General features: G+C 41.0%; 1 protein-coding gene across 3 annotated transcripts; it reads left to right on the top strand.

The window, feature by feature from the left end:
- The first annotated feature begins 476 nt into the window (after nt 1-476).
- Nucleotides 477-15,969, top strand: tbk1 (TANK-binding kinase 1). 3 transcript variants are annotated; one of them, XM_063460217.1, is made up of 23 exons: nt 505-554; nt 741-897; nt 1,004-1,132; nt 1,853-1,959; nt 4,804-4,944; nt 6,424-6,553; nt 6,764-6,945; nt 7,081-7,241; nt 7,324-7,434; nt 7,572-7,751; nt 7,834-8,030; nt 8,143-8,201; nt 8,721-8,812; nt 8,904-9,005; nt 9,711-9,789; nt 10,329-10,450; nt 10,533-10,609; nt 12,452-12,491; nt 12,579-12,680; nt 12,789-12,885; nt 13,029-13,129; nt 13,213-13,284; nt 14,589-15,969. In XM_063460217.1, the coding sequence occupies exons 4-23, from the start codon at nt 1,873-1,875 to the stop codon at nt 14,626-14,628; spliced, it is 2,172 nt and encodes a 723-aa protein (XP_063316287.1). In that variant the 5' UTR covers nt 505-554; nt 741-897; nt 1,004-1,132; nt 1,853-1,872; the 3' UTR covers nt 14,629-15,969. The 3 variants fall into 3 exon arrangements, with proteins under 3 accessions (XP_063316286.1, XP_063316287.1, XP_063316288.1); XM_063460216.1 differs by lacking the exons at nt 741-897; nt 1,004-1,132 and having other exon boundaries at nt 477-554; XM_063460218.2 differs by lacking the exons at nt 505-554; nt 741-897; nt 1,004-1,132 and adding an exon at nt 566-686.
- Nucleotides 15,970-16,394: the final 425 nt, after the last annotated feature.

Here is a 16,394-nt window from a genome sequence, read left to right as displayed (position 1 = left end):
TATGTTATAAATAAATCTTCGACCACTGACCAAAAACAGAGAAGATAATTGAGTAAGTTGGTATCTTCCCTGATGAATAACTTAGTGGCGTGATTATATTCTGAATTTCTTACATTAGAAAAGAGTATTGATAAAGTTATTACACATATGATAGGTATCGGTTTTGATTTCCAGATCGATTTTTATTTCTTCCACTTCTACCGTAATAACCGAACAGAGCCAGTCAGTTGGAGGCTGACTCTGAGTCAGCATAGGATTAACCTCCACTGTCACTGTAGAGTTTTATACAGCTAAATAAGACCATTATTGATGTCGCAGCTACAAAAATAAAAGTTTTTAAAGAACACAATGATAAAAATTAAAATTAAATAAAACTGGGTTTATAACAAGGAGTCGTTTTGGGGACACTTTGTTTTATTTTATCGGTCTCTTATCCTATCGGTATTACGGTAGGATCAGGCCACACCCCTACATATGTTGGGTTCTCTGATTAGATTACTGCTGTCACGTGACCCGACAATAGCGGAAGAAGAAGGCTCGACCGCAGAGAGAAGGTAAGGAAATAAACAAAATAAAGACTGGTCGTTTTAACGGGGAAAACTCCCGGTAGTGTTTTTACTTCCCGCACGTGTACAGAGCCTGGGGCTCGCTGTTGACGGACCCGGTGTTCGGGCTCGGTTTGGACGGTAGGTTTACTCAAGTGACGCGTTTTTTTTGGTTGTTCCGGTTCGTGTCGACAGAAAGCGAAAATAAGACACGAACAGATCGAACAGATACCGGATCGATAACCAGCCCAGAGGAGCTCGTGCGGCACGGGGTCAGCAGGTAACCTGAAGTGTGATGGCCCGCAGGTGGAAGCGTTCAGCTGTGTTCGTGTTTAACCGGAAACCGTAAACAGTAAGCACAAACAAAGGTTAAAGACGTCACCGTTTGTCCGGTTACGACCCAAAACCGGCTGAATAACCTTCATGTTGCGCGCACTTTTACCTTTTTCTTGTTTCAGGCCTCAAACGGGAATTTCCCAGCAGCTGCCGTGACGTCACGACGCAACCAGTGACGCAGCGAAAAAACATCTTTTTAAACTTTTATTTATTTTTTTAATATTATTAAGTGGCGGGAGTGTTCCAACCAGGTGCTTTTTATTTATTGATTGATTTATTATTGATATGTACAGCAGTTTAACACTATCACTTTATCAGTTATTGATTAGTTGTTTCTGCTGAATATTGATCTATTGTTTTTGCTCTTTATCGATTAGCTGTTTGTGGACTCTACACCACAGCCACCTAATGGATACATCTTAGAAACAACTGATCAATATAACAGCTGAACAGTGTAGATCAGAAATACCTGACCCATACAAACCACAAACAACAATCAATGGATGCCACAAATACAGATCAGTATACACCGGAATGCCCAGTCAGTATGGATGATTTGTTCACTACTGTTTAGTACTGATGACTTGATTGTTGATTGGCTGTTTCTGGTTTATATTGATCAGAGTCTCTAGTGTGTATAAACTGGCTGGTTATGCTGTATATTGATGAGTACTGATTGACAGGCCCTTAGTTTTTTAAAGTAAGACTAACATGGTTCTAAAAGAAAATAGACTCTCAGAAATGCCTCAGATTTTCAAAGTAAAGGCCCTCAGTTAGGGTCTATCATACTTTAAGTTGCCAGATTTTCAAAATAAAAATCTGCTTCTTACTGTATCGGTAACAACTGCTGTCTTCTTTTTAGCTAATCTATTTACCTCCAAGTGTTTTAGCAGTAAACTCGACTGATCAGGTTGTGTTGTGTATTGATCGTTGTTTCCCTTGATGTTGATCAGTTTGTGCTGTGTCTGCAGGATCACCCGCAGCCTTCAGGATGCAGAGCACCGCCAACTACCTGTGGCTGATCTCAGACCTGCTCGGTCAGGGGGCGACGGCAAATGTTTACCGTGGACGGCACAAGGTATGTCGCCATGCCAGCTGCGAATTGTTTTTCTCTCTGGAAATACAGAAACACTCCGTGAAGATACCAAGATATTTTTCTTCTGGTTTTGATCCCCTTTTTCAAAGTCTTTCAGCAATATTTGAGTTCAGAACTGATGGTAGACAGCAGATAGATATTGAGTGTTTCCCCTGATTGCAAAGGGGAAACATTCAGGTCTTCTTACAGTTTATGGTTTAACATGTCAGAGTGAGAGGCTCATATGTTGTTTTCACCTGCTCAAACCTAAAGATGTCACCTGGACACATTCCAGAAAGCAGGTTTAACAAACTCTGAACCTGAACTCGGAGTTTCGGTTCTACAAAAGCCGATCAGAGTTTGTTTTTGTCCTGAGTCACAAAATCCACAATTATCCATTATTATCCACAGTTAACGAATAACAAGTTAATAGTGGTGCAACGGATCAAAAATCTCACGGTTCGGATCGGATCACGGTTTTAAGTGACGGATCGGATAAATTTTTGGATCAGCAAAAAAAGAAAAAAGACAAAAATTGAACATTTAATTATTTACTTATTGAAGTATTTTTTGCCTGTTAAAAACATTCAACTCAAGACTCATTCCACGCAATTATTTAAAAAAAAATTATGGTACAATTAGAGCTGGGCGATAGAATGATAACGATATGTATTGCGAAATAACTTTTTCTCGATAGAAAAAATAAACTATTGCGATAGGCCTCATCTCGCTTGTCCTCTTAAAAAAAAGAAAAGAAGAACAGCCAATCCAAATTAAGTAGCGCAGAGCCGAACCAATCACAGCCGCAGCGTCACGTCACGTGACTTGTTACGTACAGCACAAGTGCCAAGCCGCACATGTGTATTTGTTTGGGAAGCAGCCAGCCGCCGTGCCGCCCGGGTAATGGAGGAAATGAGTGTGCCGACTAGAGAAAAATCAACCGAGAGCGTGAGCGAAGGTTACCGAAGAGAAAACAGATGATGGTTCCAATTCCGGAGAGATTGTCGAACGGAAGGGCCATAGAAGTTCCGTAGTGTGAAGGTATTTTGGCTATTTCAAGTCAAAAAACAGAGTAGCGCGCACTGTAAATTGTGCCGAAAGCAAGTCTGGAAATACAATAAACCGGTGCATGCTCAATCTCTGACTGAAAGCGCTAATTCGTCATTCGGCTTTTGTCAGACTAAAGTAACTGTTAAAACTGTTTGAAAAGCTAAGCTATACAACAAAGAGATATTGAGAATTTCCTTTTAGTTCTCAGTTTATTTGATATTGACAAAAGTTAGTCAATTTTGTCTGTTCTTCTGTAAAACAAACTAAGATTTATTTTTAGAATTAATATTTTGTTTCTAAGTGGAATTGACAATTTAGTAGTCTGTTTTGTTTGTTCTATTTTGAAACTTAAACGCTTTAGCGGCTGCCTTTTGTGTAGTTTGCAATATTTGCCTTTATTTATCTGAAACTGAAGTCTCATGTTCCTTAAGTACATCTACCCTGTTGAACTTATTATGGGAAATAAATATTTAAATCAAAATAAGCTGCTGATTATTTCACATTTTACTTGTGAGCAACGGCACATTTAAATCTTACAAATATAGTTATTTGGCTTATATTGTGATATATACCGTTAACGCCTGAAATGAAAAAAACATATCGTGATATGAAAAAATCTTATATCGCCCAGCTCTAGGTACAATATAGGGCAGTACAGGTCTGTATCTACCACTCAATTCAATTCAATTCAATTTTATTTATAAAGCGCCAAATCACAACAACAGTCGCCTCAGGGCGCTTTATATTGTAAGGTAGACCCTACAATAATACATACCGCTCATTGTATCGCACTCCGCTGTGATATAATGAGCTGTCACGGTCACGTAGCTTTCCGTTGCCCTGGAGGTCCACTCATTTGTAGTAGTTAGGGCAACAGAAGATGCCTGGGACAGTTCAGCCATAACTTTAAACTTTTCCTGCTCATACATGCTTGGAACGATCTTGCCACTAAAGTAGACGCGAACGTGATATCATAGCGTGGCTCAAGCACGTTCATCATAGTTTAAACCCCTTGTTTTGCACAACGGAATACGGCCACCCGTCTGCAGCTAAAAACCCCAATAGCTTTTGTAATAGCTTTAGCCCGGTCGGATTGGGCAGCAAAGGGCTGCTTAAATGCCGCAAACTCCTCTGCTCCTCCACTTGGACCGCTAGCGCTGGCCATAACTATCGCTTGACAGACCCACCACGTGCACCATACACATACTTTTTTTTTCTTCTTTTTCGAATCTTCGGATCACGTGTGTGCCGAACCGTGGAGTGGGATCGGTTCGGATTGTGGATCAACCGTGATCCGTTGCACCACTACAAGTTAACATTAGTTTCTTGTTTGTAAAGACGTGAAAGCTCTCATATGAGCTTTGATTCCGACTGAAAAAGAGCCAGGCAGCTACTTCTGCATGAGGGGCGGAGTCATTGACTTCACAGTCTGTTACCCTGGTAACCTCATCTCGGGGTGAACAAACTCAGTCTTTACTAAACCTGCGTCATTGATCTTCACACCGATGTTGATCTCATTTATTTATTCCAGGTTGAATTCATTCATAAAAACTTTGTTGCTGTGCAGAAAAGTTTCTCCTTTTCAGATCTGAATAATTTAATCTGATGTCGGGTTGAGTTTCGTGTCTGAGCTCAGTTTGTGCTTTAAACTCTTCACGCTGCCTTCAGCCTGCAGACTACGCTGAGGGCAAATTTCTCCCAGAATATTTATGGTCCTTCTGAGTTTCACCTCTTTTAAAAACAAGTTTTATTTAAAAAGTGATGATTCTTGAGTTTAACGTACACGTCTGTGTGTAGAAAACCGGCGACCTATACGCTGTCAAGGTGTTCAACAACCTGAGTTTTCTGCGGCCGCTCGATGTCCAGATGAGAGAGTTCGAGGTGCTGAAGAAACTCAACCACAAGAACATCGTGAAGCTGTTCGCTGTGGAGGAGGAGGTCGGTAACTTCATGTTTTATTCTTACTGAGAATATTTAGTCCTAGCAAGAGAAAGATCCCTGATTTGATCCCAGGAGGAAACGGGAATCTTTCAGAAATAACATGCAGAGGTACCCTCTGTGGATAAAGGAGCAGCTGAAAGTAGCTTTTTAGCTTTTTAATGGAAGAAAACTCAAGCTACGGGTGGATTCAAACCAGGACCTTAGCCCAATAATACTTATTACTGGGATGTCTTTCCAAATCTTTATCAGTAACTCCCAGTTTTCCCCAAGTTTTTTTTTCTTTTTGTGAAAATTTTGCATCAATTTTTAGAACAGGAAAAAAAAAGATAATAAATGTGAGAATGAAAAATCTGCTCGAGCGAAAAGGTTAGCTAGGGCTGTTACACATCTGGGCCCAGATGTGGCCCAGTTTTTTGGCCCACATTTGGGCCTGGCTGTTGTCGTTGATTCAGGTCGAGTCTACATGCTTTAACGCAGCTTCAGGTTCATCTTATATGAGCCAGATGTCAGGTATGTCGCGACTTTTTGGCCACATCTGGCTCACACAATACCTGTGAGCGCCATAACTGAGCTGAAAGGCCCAAAAGTGTCTGAATGAAGTGAAGCCGTGATAAAGAGCTCAGCTCCACTCTGCCAGACAGAAACCTCTGAAGGTTTGACCCACGACTCATACTCAGTGTGAAAAAGAACCTGTCAGATGAATGAAGGCGAGCACAAGGATGAGGTATTGCCACTGTGTCCTTGTGCTCGGCTTCATTTATTTGTTCAGCTGTAAGTTTACAGAAAACTTTTCCTCATAACAGAGTTTATTCAGCTGTAAATGTGAACAATATTGAGCAGAATTTGCGAGTGTTACCTGCTCTTTATAGTTAAGTTATATTTAATTAAAAAAGAAGAAAATATTATTTTCTTTTTTCATGTTGTTGATCTTCAAAACTTTGAAAGCTGCCACTAAAGAGTCCCATCATCATAAAATTGGTTTATAGCCCAAAACAAGAAGGAATATTTCCTCTAATGTAAGAGGAGGAAAAGAAGATGGAGCCTAAAAAACAGAAAGAAGAGTGAAGTCCTAAATATTTAAATTAAAGACAAAAATATAACATTTTTTATGACATAAATCTGACAACAACATTCAGATTTCACATTTTTTAGTTTTTAATGTAAAGATTCAAATTATGTGGTTATTAAAAGAGTTTTGCAGATGTTTGTTTCAGTAAATAAAACAAGTAATTAGAGTTTTTTAAGCCCTGAATTAGCCTGTCGGGCGCTTCTACCTCCTGACTCTCAGCTCCAGCTTTAGTTTCAGCTTTTAGGCTCAGTTTATGTGGTTCTTCAAAGTGAATTCAAACTAAACTAACATCTAACATGTAAAAACTGACCAAAACTAACTGAAATTATATTTTGTAGCTGAGAAACAATGTTGACATCTTTAAGGAGAGTAAAAACATCCTTCTAACGTCCTCCTCCTCCTCTCAGTCCAACACCCGTCACAAGGTCCTGGTGATGGAGTACTGTCCCTGCGGGAGTCTCTACACTGTCTTGGAGGAGTCGTCCAACGCGTATGGACTCCCCGAGGACGAGTTCCTCATTGTTCTCCATGATGTTGGTGAGGGACACATTTAACTGTGACACTCTGCGTTGGTTCCAGCCAATCAGGTTCTTTTAAATGTGAAATCTCGCTCTGAGAAGTTTCAGCAGTTAAAAGGAAGTCAAACACGAGTGATCAGTCCTCTCTTTAGATGTGGAAAGAAATGCATATAAATGGTTCAATATGGAGACTGAAACTCTCTCTGATTGGTTGTTGTGTCCCCTTCAGTGGCAGGTATGAACCACCTGAGAGAGTACGGCATCGTTCACCGGGACATCAAACCGGGAAACATCATGAGGGTGATCGGAGAGGACGGACGCTCCGTCTACAAGCTGACCGACTTTGGAGCGGCGAGAGAGCTGGAGGACGACGAGCAGTTTGTGTCTCTGTATGGCACTGAGGAGTACCTGGTCAGCAAAGCAAACGCACGCAGTGAACAGGAACTGTAGATAAAAGATGGCAGCATACACAAACATGCCAGTGAGTGATGTCACAGCTGGTGCAGCTGCTGCTGAGTAACTCTTCTTCATATGTCTCTTATGCAGCACCCTGACATGTACGAGCGCGCTGTGCTGAGAAAAGACCACCAGAAGAAGTACGGTGCCACGGTGGACCTGTGGAGCATTGGCGTCACGTTCTACCACGCCGCCACCGGCAGCCTTCCCTTCAGACCGTTCGAAGGGCCGCGCAGGAACAAAGAAGTCATGTGAGAGCTCGCTGTGACCTTTGACCCATTCTGACAGGAATTAGACTGAGCTGAAACTTACCCAGCTGTTTGTCTGCCTCAGGTATAAAATCATCACAGAAAAGCCGTCCGGGACGATCTCTGGCCATCAGAAGTGTGAGAACGGGAAGATCGAGTGGAGCACAGAGATGCCGGTGTCCTGCAGCCTGTCAAAGTACGAGACCCTCACACACCCTGATCATCATGCTCATGAACAAACATGTTGAGGGATATATGTGTGGAAATGTCTCGCCCTGTTGTTTCCTTCATGGTCACACACACAGATCATCACTGTCTCTGGTTTTGTTTCAGGGGTCTTCAGAGCCTCCTGACCCCAGTTCTCGCCAACATCCTGGAGGCCGATCAGGAGAAATGTTGGGGCTTCGATCAGTTCTTCGCTGAGACCAACGACATCCTGCACCGAACCGTCGTTTATGTCTTCAGCCTGCAGCAGGCCACGCTGCACCACGTCTACATCCATGAGTACAACACGTAAGCCTTGTGTGCCCGCACACCTGCTTTCTCAAACAGTCTGCGCGGTGTCTGAAAGCTGCTGTTCTTCATGTGCCCACAGGGCAGCGCTGTTCCAGGAACTGTTGTGCCGCAGGACCAGCATCCCTCTGCATAATCAGGAGCTGCTTTACGAGGGCCGCCGCCTCGTCCTCGACACCAACCGCCAGGCCAAGACTTTTCCCAAGACCTCCAGAGAAAATCCCATCATGCTCGTCAGCCGTGAGTCCGTCGCCACCGTGGGACTCATCTTTGAAGATCGTATGCACTTCCCTTTTTTTCTTCTTTCATGTTTAATAAAACCAGAATTGATGTGATGGGTTTTGTTCTGAGATATGTTGGTTAGAAACTGGACCTGATTTTGTTTTCACAGCCAGTCCTCCTAAAGTTCAGCCCCGCTATGACCTCGACCTGGACGCCAGCTACGCAAAGGTACTGAACTCACATCACCTTAGCTGTGAATCTGATTGGCCCAGGAAAAAAAAATAGTAAAACATTGCTAGTTTATACGGCCTGTTCAATTACAGGAGCTTAGGTGTGTCAGCATAAGAAATCAGGACGACTTCAGGATGAACTCTAACCCAGTAATCTTTCTCTAATTCACTCATCTGGTGACTTTTAAGAAAAAAGTTTATTTTAAACTCTTGCAAACAGATTTACAGAGTTACAAAGACTGAACTACACAGAATAATTCTGAACTATTTTTAAATAGATGCAGAACTGTTGCAGAGACTAGAAATGATTGCAAAGGGACTCTAAAAATAACCCCAAGACAGCTGGGATAGGCTCCAGCACCCCGTGACCCTGAAAAGGATAAGTGGAAGAGGATGGATGGATGGGTACAAACTACCACAAAAAAACCTGAAGCTTTTTGCAGAGGGACCAGCGTGAGCAAGTCTTTTTTCCTTCAGTCCCTCGATGCTCGCTGACCTTCCTCTTCCTGTTGTTCAGACTTTTGCAGGAGATGTCGGCCATTTGTGGAAAACTTCAGAGTCTCTGCTGCTTTATCAGGAGCTGGTGCGGAAAGGAGTTCGAGGTTTAATGTAAGCTCACATCACAAAAATCTTCACAGATATGGAGCTCAGTTGGTTTTCTCATGTGACGTCATCTTTCTTTATGTCTTTACTCATGCAGTGAGCTGATGAAGGAGGACTACAATGAGATTATGCGCAAGAAGTTGGAGGTTTTCCATCTGTGTAACTTCTGCACACAGATGTTGGAGAAGACCGAGCAGCTGTGAGTGAGGCCGTTAACCCGCACACTGCTCCTAAAGATGCATCACAAACGAACAAAGCCAGCGCCTGACCCTTAGATTAGCGAGATCAATGGCCTCAGTTCTAACTTATATAGATCCTAATGTCACATGATCAAGTTTCCACAACATAAAAATCTGTCATGTCTTAAAACAAGGAAACTCAAAACCGCTGCAGTGAACAACCAGCCCAAAGAGCCTCTTGCGGAGACTAGAAACAATGAGACTTGGAACTATCACCAAGTAGCACAAAGACACATGTAGTTACTACCAAAACACTAGACATTAATAAAAAAAACAACACAAAATATTATTGCCAAGAGACTCAAAACTTAAAACTATCACAAAGAGACTGAAGTCACCAAAGGGACTCAGAACAAGTATTGAAAGCATTTACTTCTGAGACTTAAAACTACTGCAAAACAAGTCCACAGAAACTTGACATTTAATAGTCTCAAGTTGTTTTTCCACCAACCTCGAATTTCTGTTTAAGACTGAACAAATCCACAAAGTCACTGTAAGCAACACTCTTAGACATTTATGGTCGCAGTTCTTTAGATCTGTTTTTCATAATTCAGCCTTCATTAACTGTTAAAAGTGAAATGTAATGCAGTGTTTGAATAATAATAATTTCCAGAGTGTAATCCTGAAAGTTTTGTTAATAACGCAATGTTCTCACCATGCTTTAGGTTCGAGGTGCTGATGCAGGCCAACATGCTGTCGTCAGAATACGACGAGATCTCAGACATGCACAAGAAGGTTCTCAGAGTGAGTGCTGGCGCTCTTTTCCTGTCTCTGTGCATCACATTTGTTATTCAGACATCTTTCTAACATGCTGCAGTTCTTTGTCTCTCAGACTCTCCAGATTTTTATCAGCTTGGTTCTTAAAACCTCTGAACGAGCTGAAACATAAATCCTCTTTTTTAATTTTATTGTAACCTGACAGTAATAATCTGAGAGAACAGCCACACTGAACTCTTGGTGGTGACTCTGAATTTGAGTTTGAGAATTGAAGAAGCCTTTGGATCCAGGAATGGTTTAAGAGGTCAAACTTAACAGCCGAGTAGGACTATAAGTAAAATGCTTAGTAGTTTTGTGATACTGACTCTCGGAAACACTTGATTTAAGAATTGTTGGTCACATGCTCACTTTAAAAACCTCCAGTATCACCATACATATGATATCATTAGAGTCTGAGGTTGTCTGTTAATTACGGTGCAGTTGTCTCAGACTGTGCCTTATTCCTTTCAACTGCTTTTAAAATTTTGGTGATTTTTCTTTCGTCCTGACGTAATGTTTCTGTGCAGATCTCCGGCTCTCTGGAGCCCATCGAACGTACAACACAAGACGTCAAGAGTAAATTTCTGCCTGGAGGCCTTCTGACCGACACTTGGACGCAGCAAGTTGGGACGCACCCTGAAGACAGGAAGTAAGTTTAAAAGAATAGGAAATAATAATGCAAAAGTGATGTGTGGTGATGCAGTGCGTGACGCTGGGCTTTTTCTCTGCAGTGTGGAGAAGATCAAAGTGCTGCTGGACGCCATCACCGCCATCTACCAGCAGTTCAAGAAGGACAAAGCAGAGAGACGTGAGTTCACAAACACGGCTGCAGATTCAGCTGTTTATCTGTGAAGGAAGAGTCATCGTTAAATCATGTTTCATTTAGAACAGCGTTCCCCAACCTTTTTTGCGCCACGGACCGGTTTATACCCGACAATATTTTCACAGACCGGCCTTTAAGGTGTCGTGGATAAATACAACAAAATAAAACTAGTACCGGTACCAAAAAAAAGAAGATTTATTCATAACACACGTGAAAAGACCCGGGAAAACCAAGTTAGTCGTCAGAATACGACAAGATCTCAGACATGCACAAGAAGGTTCTCAGAGTGAGTGCTGGCGCTCTTTTCCTGTCTCTGTGCATCACATTTGTTATTCAGACATCTTTCTAACATGCTGCAGTTCTTTGTCTCTCAGACTCTCCAGATTTTTATCAGCTTGGTTCTTAAAACCTCTGAACGAGCTGAAACATAAATCCTCTTTTTTAATTTTATTGTAACCTGACAGTAATAATCTGAGAGAACAGCCACACTGAACTCTTGGTGGTGACTCTGAATTTGAGTTTGAGAATTGAAGAAGCCTTTGGATCCAGGAATGGTTTAAGAGGTCAAACTTAACAGCCGAGTAGGACTATAAGTAAAATGCTTAGTAGTTTTGTGATACTGTTTCATTTAGAACAGCGTTCCCCAACCTTTTTTGCGCCACGGACCGGTTTATGCCCGACAATATTTTCACAGACCGGCCTTTAAGGTGTCGCGGATAAATACAACAAAATAAAACTAGTACCGGTACCAAAAAAAAGAAGATTTATTCATAACACACGTGAAAAGACCCGGGAAAACCAAGTTAGTCGTCAGAATACGACGATAAAAACGATAACAAAATAACGCTGAAAACTGATAAAAACCCTGAAAACCATACATTTCACACCTGAGCCTCAACTCTGGCGGCCCGGTACCAAACGACTCACGGACCGGTACCGGTCCGAGGCCCGGGGGTTGGGGACCGCTGATTTAGAACCAGTTTCACCTACAGTCTGCATCAGGGTCAAAACTTCTGTTGGTCTAAGGAGATTTATCGATGAGGCTCAGAGACAGAAAGCCTGCACACAGTTAGCTTCACGGCTGGTCCAACAGCACATGTATTTGTAGGAGTTTCCTCTTCAGAGCACCTAATAATTCTGGAAGATTATTTAAAGAAAACATAAAAACATGATTCACTAAGTTTTACAGCACACACTTTACTGCAGATTGTACCATATCAGCAGCTTTTATTTCATGCCCGATGTTGCTATGTGGCTGCTCATTTCTTCACAATTTGCACAATACCTGTGGTGTACTGCAAGGCTCAATTTTGGGTTCTATTTTATTTTCTACTTATTTGCTTTCGTCTTCCATTGCTATGCAGATGACACTCAGATTTACCTTCACAACCTCGCTGCTGTATTAAACTCTTTAAATGTCAGATGTTACGAAATATTCTGCACCTGCATAACAGAAAATCAGAAATCATTTCTATTTCTATTTCTTTCTTGAACAAAACAAACAAACTGAAACAAAAGTGATCCTCCATCAGTCGGAGTTTAAGACGTGGGATATGTGCAGCTCTCCTTGATTGTCATTGTTGAGCTGTTCTTTTCCGTTTACTGACAGCACACTTACAGTCTTCTGTTTAATAAAACCTTTTGTTTGCTGTCGAGGTTTACCAACAGTTATGATGACACGACACTGTCAAGCTGTGCTTAAAGCAAATGAACTGAAGGTTTTAGTTAATTTAAGACGATTTTAAAATCTTTTAAACCGAGAGCATGTCGCTGTCATGGGACTAAAAGTGAAACTTTAAATGGTTTGGTTTCATTTCTTCTGTTCAGGTCTGCCATACAACGAGGAGCAGATCCACAAGTTTGACAAGTAAGTTCCGGCATTGTCAGCTATGTGGATGTCCTCCGCCAGGCTCCGCCTTCTTTCTGACGCCATGTTTTTGTTTCTCTCTTACAGACAGAAGTTGGTCCTTCACGCGAGTAAGGCCAGGACTCTGTTCACAGACGAGTGCGCAATGAAGTACCGTCTTTTCATCTCCAAGAGCGAGGAGTGGATGAGGTAATGACAGGCAAGCGGGCAGCTGGGTCGTGACCCGAGCTCCTCTCGGCTTGGGTGTTGACGTTTTTCTGCGTTTTTTTTTTTTGTTTTGTTTTTGTTTTTTTCCAGGAAAGTTCATCATGTGAGGAAGCAGCTGCTAAACCTGTCCAGTCAGCTGATCAGCATCGAGAAGGAGGTGACCATGCTGATGGAGAGAGCCATCAAGGTAAACATTAAAGTGATTTCAGGTGCTGGACGGCTGACGCACGCGAAATCTGTCATCATAACTAAACACATTCGTTTACGGCCAGTTTCCCAGAATGAAGTCTGGAAGTGACAGAAACACGTGTCTGTTTGTTTGTCTTCCAGCTGCAGGAACAGCTGCCACAGAAAGTTCTTCCTCTGGTATCCAGTGGCATGAAGCCTCAGGCCTACCTGAGCCAGAACACGCTGGTGGAGATGACTCTGGGGTTTGTTTCCTCTCTATTGTCGCATCGTGTTGAGTTCCATCTGAAGCAGCCGTGAGTGCTGACTCAGTGCTTCTGTGTTTCAGGATGAAGAAGCTGAAGGAGGAGATGGAGGGAGTGGTCAAAGAGTTGGCAGAAAACAACCATTTCTTAGAGAGGTCAGACTTTTCTGTTTTTAATTTAAGACTAAATCAGCTGCAGGTTCTGTTTCTATTGTTTGATTTAAAATGTAAAAAGTATGCAGACCGCTCGGAAACAGACGCAGGTTCGATGTTTATGGTTCTGAATTTATTGACTGAATCTTTTCTCTAAACCAGGGATATCATATTTATTTTACACTGTAGCCCACATACAGCCCAGTCTGAGCCAAACCAGTGATATCTTAATATAAGATAAAGAAGTGCAGTGCAGACTGTCCTACGGTTACAAATCTGTCAGTTCGTAAAACCATTCCATTTAATGTCTTTTGTATTTGTTTATTTATTTTTACTGTGAACCCAATATAAAATCTGTAACTTTCTGTAATTTAATTGTTTACCTGTTACTTATTTATTTCAGTGTAGTATGAATGACCATTGGGGAGCTCCTCACCATCAGCAAAAGCTGTAAAACTAAAATAAAGTTAGAAGTCCAAATTTCATGCCCTCCTTTGTCCGAAGTCATGCAGTAGGCTAGTTGGAGTCTTTGGTCGGCCGATTCTGGCCCCACATAAACTTTGATTTATGTTTAATCAGCTCATGTAAAATTTAGACCTAAAAGATGCTTATGAGCGTGCCTCTGAATAATATGGACCAGTGTCAACTCCCTAACAAAACAATAAGGACTAAAATGAAGTGACCCCTAAAATACAGTAAAGTTTATTCTAAATGAATTTGATTTTTAAAATAAAGTTGTCACACTTAGTAATACCAGTATTCTAATGGTCGTCAAACCACAACTTTATTGAAACATACTGAAGTGTCAACACTCATGATTAGGGTCTATCTAGGGTCATCTTTATAGGGGAAAAGTGAACATTATACAGATTATACATTATCCTCCTAAAGTTCCCTTAAAATTAGATAATTATAATGTTAGTATATTTAATGAAGCAATTAAAAATGTTACCTTCAAGTAAAACAGTTACAAATGTGGCCAACTTATTTTTTTCCTGCATTTTAAAGTTCAGCAGGTTTCTACTTCATATTTTCAGAGCTGAAAAACACAAAAGCTCAGTTTAAAAACAGCAACCAAACCCACAGGAAGTACAGAGGTGGGGGTCATTTTGACCTGGATTTATGAACACTGACACTGAACACGTGAACACTTTCTTAGAAACAGAATAAAAATGTTTTTGTATGCCTGAGCCAGCTTCTGAAAACCTGCCTTCAGCTTCTTGTTTCACTTTCTTTTATTTTAACTTTAGTGTGATTATTTTGGCACAAATGTGACTCTGTATGTCTGGTCTGTATCACCTCTGCAGGTTTGGCACTCTGACACTGGATGGGGGCCTGAGAGGATGAGTGGAGTCGAGTGTCGCTGCAGTTTGTACATATTCTGTGTGTTTACTGTGTAAATAACGTCGGACTGTTGAAGACAAAGCTTTTTGTATGAGTCTCTGGAAACTCTGGCTCAATTGCTTCAGTCGCTTTAAAAGAAAAGGATCGGAGAGGTTTTCAGCTAAGGATCAGCGAAGGAATGCAGAGCAGCTTCATCCCATCACATCGCAAAGAGACCCTGAAACACCTTTGAGTATTTAGGCGGACACAGCCGGGAACAACAGGTTTAGGGAGGGTTTATGTCACGTTTGGACTCAAATACTTTCGGCTGCAGGTGTTATTGGAAATGATGAATGGATTAAAGATCACCACAGGTGTGTTTTATGTTGTGCTGTAGTTTTTCACCTGAAGTGGAATATTTAAGAGAACAGTTTTAATGGATTAAATGTTAATGGTTTAATGGGCAAAAAAATAAAACAAACGTTAACTTCAATGTCTAAGGAGTATTTACTGGACCTTCTTTCAGCAACAGGCTCTGATTAATCTGATTTTACTCTGTAAAAACTTTAAAGCATGAGCAGAGTTTGAGATGCTTTGATATAGAAGTTTTAGGTTCTAATTAATATCAGCTAGAAAACATTTAAATCTCATATGATTATTACTGTTTGCTGTAACTGCAGCTGAAATATTTGATATTCAAAGCAAAGTCCTCGCTGAAGCTCAGGGGGGAAGTCACGGCCTTGAATGCTAGGTTTTTTTTTTTTTTTAAATGGTTTAGATTTTCAAATTAAAATGCAAACTAAAGGACCTCTGACTGATGATTCAGATGAAGCTGTTTCCTGCTTTTTGGGGCAAATTAGGCTAACATTATACAGAGTATATTATGGGGTATTTAATATTTTTCCAGCTGGATTAAGGAACATTTAAGGGTTTGAATCTGTGGAAAAATACAAAATGGCATTAAGTTTGCAATTAAAATAATTTTTAAAGCGTTAACTTCTGAAATGTTCAACTTGATCTGAGTTTTATAGAGGATTGTGTATTAAATTAGTTTTTTTTTTCCTTTGTTCAGTGTCATCAAATGTATTTATTTCCCTGTAAGTTGCATTAAAGTACTGTATTTATGGGGAAAGCTGGTGTCCTTTTAAAGGCACTGAATTTTATCGGACTGTGGATTGAACAGAATATTTCTGATTAATGATTATTTTTTTCTCATATGTTAGTCTCTCTTTGTCATACCTCTATCCTTCAGCTGGTCGTCCTTTTCGCTATCTTTGTTTTATTTTTTGTCCATAATTAAAACGCCAAGTGACTGTTTAAATGACCTGTAAATACGCCATTCAATCAATCAATAAATAAACTGATCAGGCATGAAGCCGTGTCAGCGTGACCTGTTGAACAGTTTCAGATTAAAAGAGTTGTTTCACACAAACTGCTCCATAAAAGTGTTTGAGGGCAACCCCATCACAGCTCACCAGACCTCCCAGTCATGTGCTGGATTCTGTTTATCATTAATCACTTTACAACCTTCAAAGTAAAGATACTAAAAACATGCTGCTCTGATCTCCACCCAACAGCAGGTTTTCAGTTATTAAATACAAGACTGAAGGCAGAGACCCACAACCACGCAGCAGCGCGAGGTGGATGCAGTACAGGCCTTAAGAGGAGGAAACACGTGATGCCTGTGGTTTCTAGACTTCAGGCAGACCCTGATTGCAGACATTAAAATGTGAGACTGTATAAATGTCTGCAATTCCTAGACAGTTAAAGCAACACTTGTTTTGAAGCCT

This window comes from Pelmatolapia mariae, linkage group LG17 (genome assembly GCF_036321145.2).
Source record: "Pelmatolapia mariae isolate MD_Pm_ZW linkage group LG17, Pm_UMD_F_2, whole genome shotgun sequence".
NCBI classification, from domain to species: Eukaryota; Metazoa; Chordata; class Actinopteri; order Cichliformes; family Cichlidae; genus Pelmatolapia; species Pelmatolapia mariae.
The sequence above is the reverse complement of the archived record's forward strand: the minus strand, read 5'-3'. Positions and strand labels throughout refer to the sequence as shown.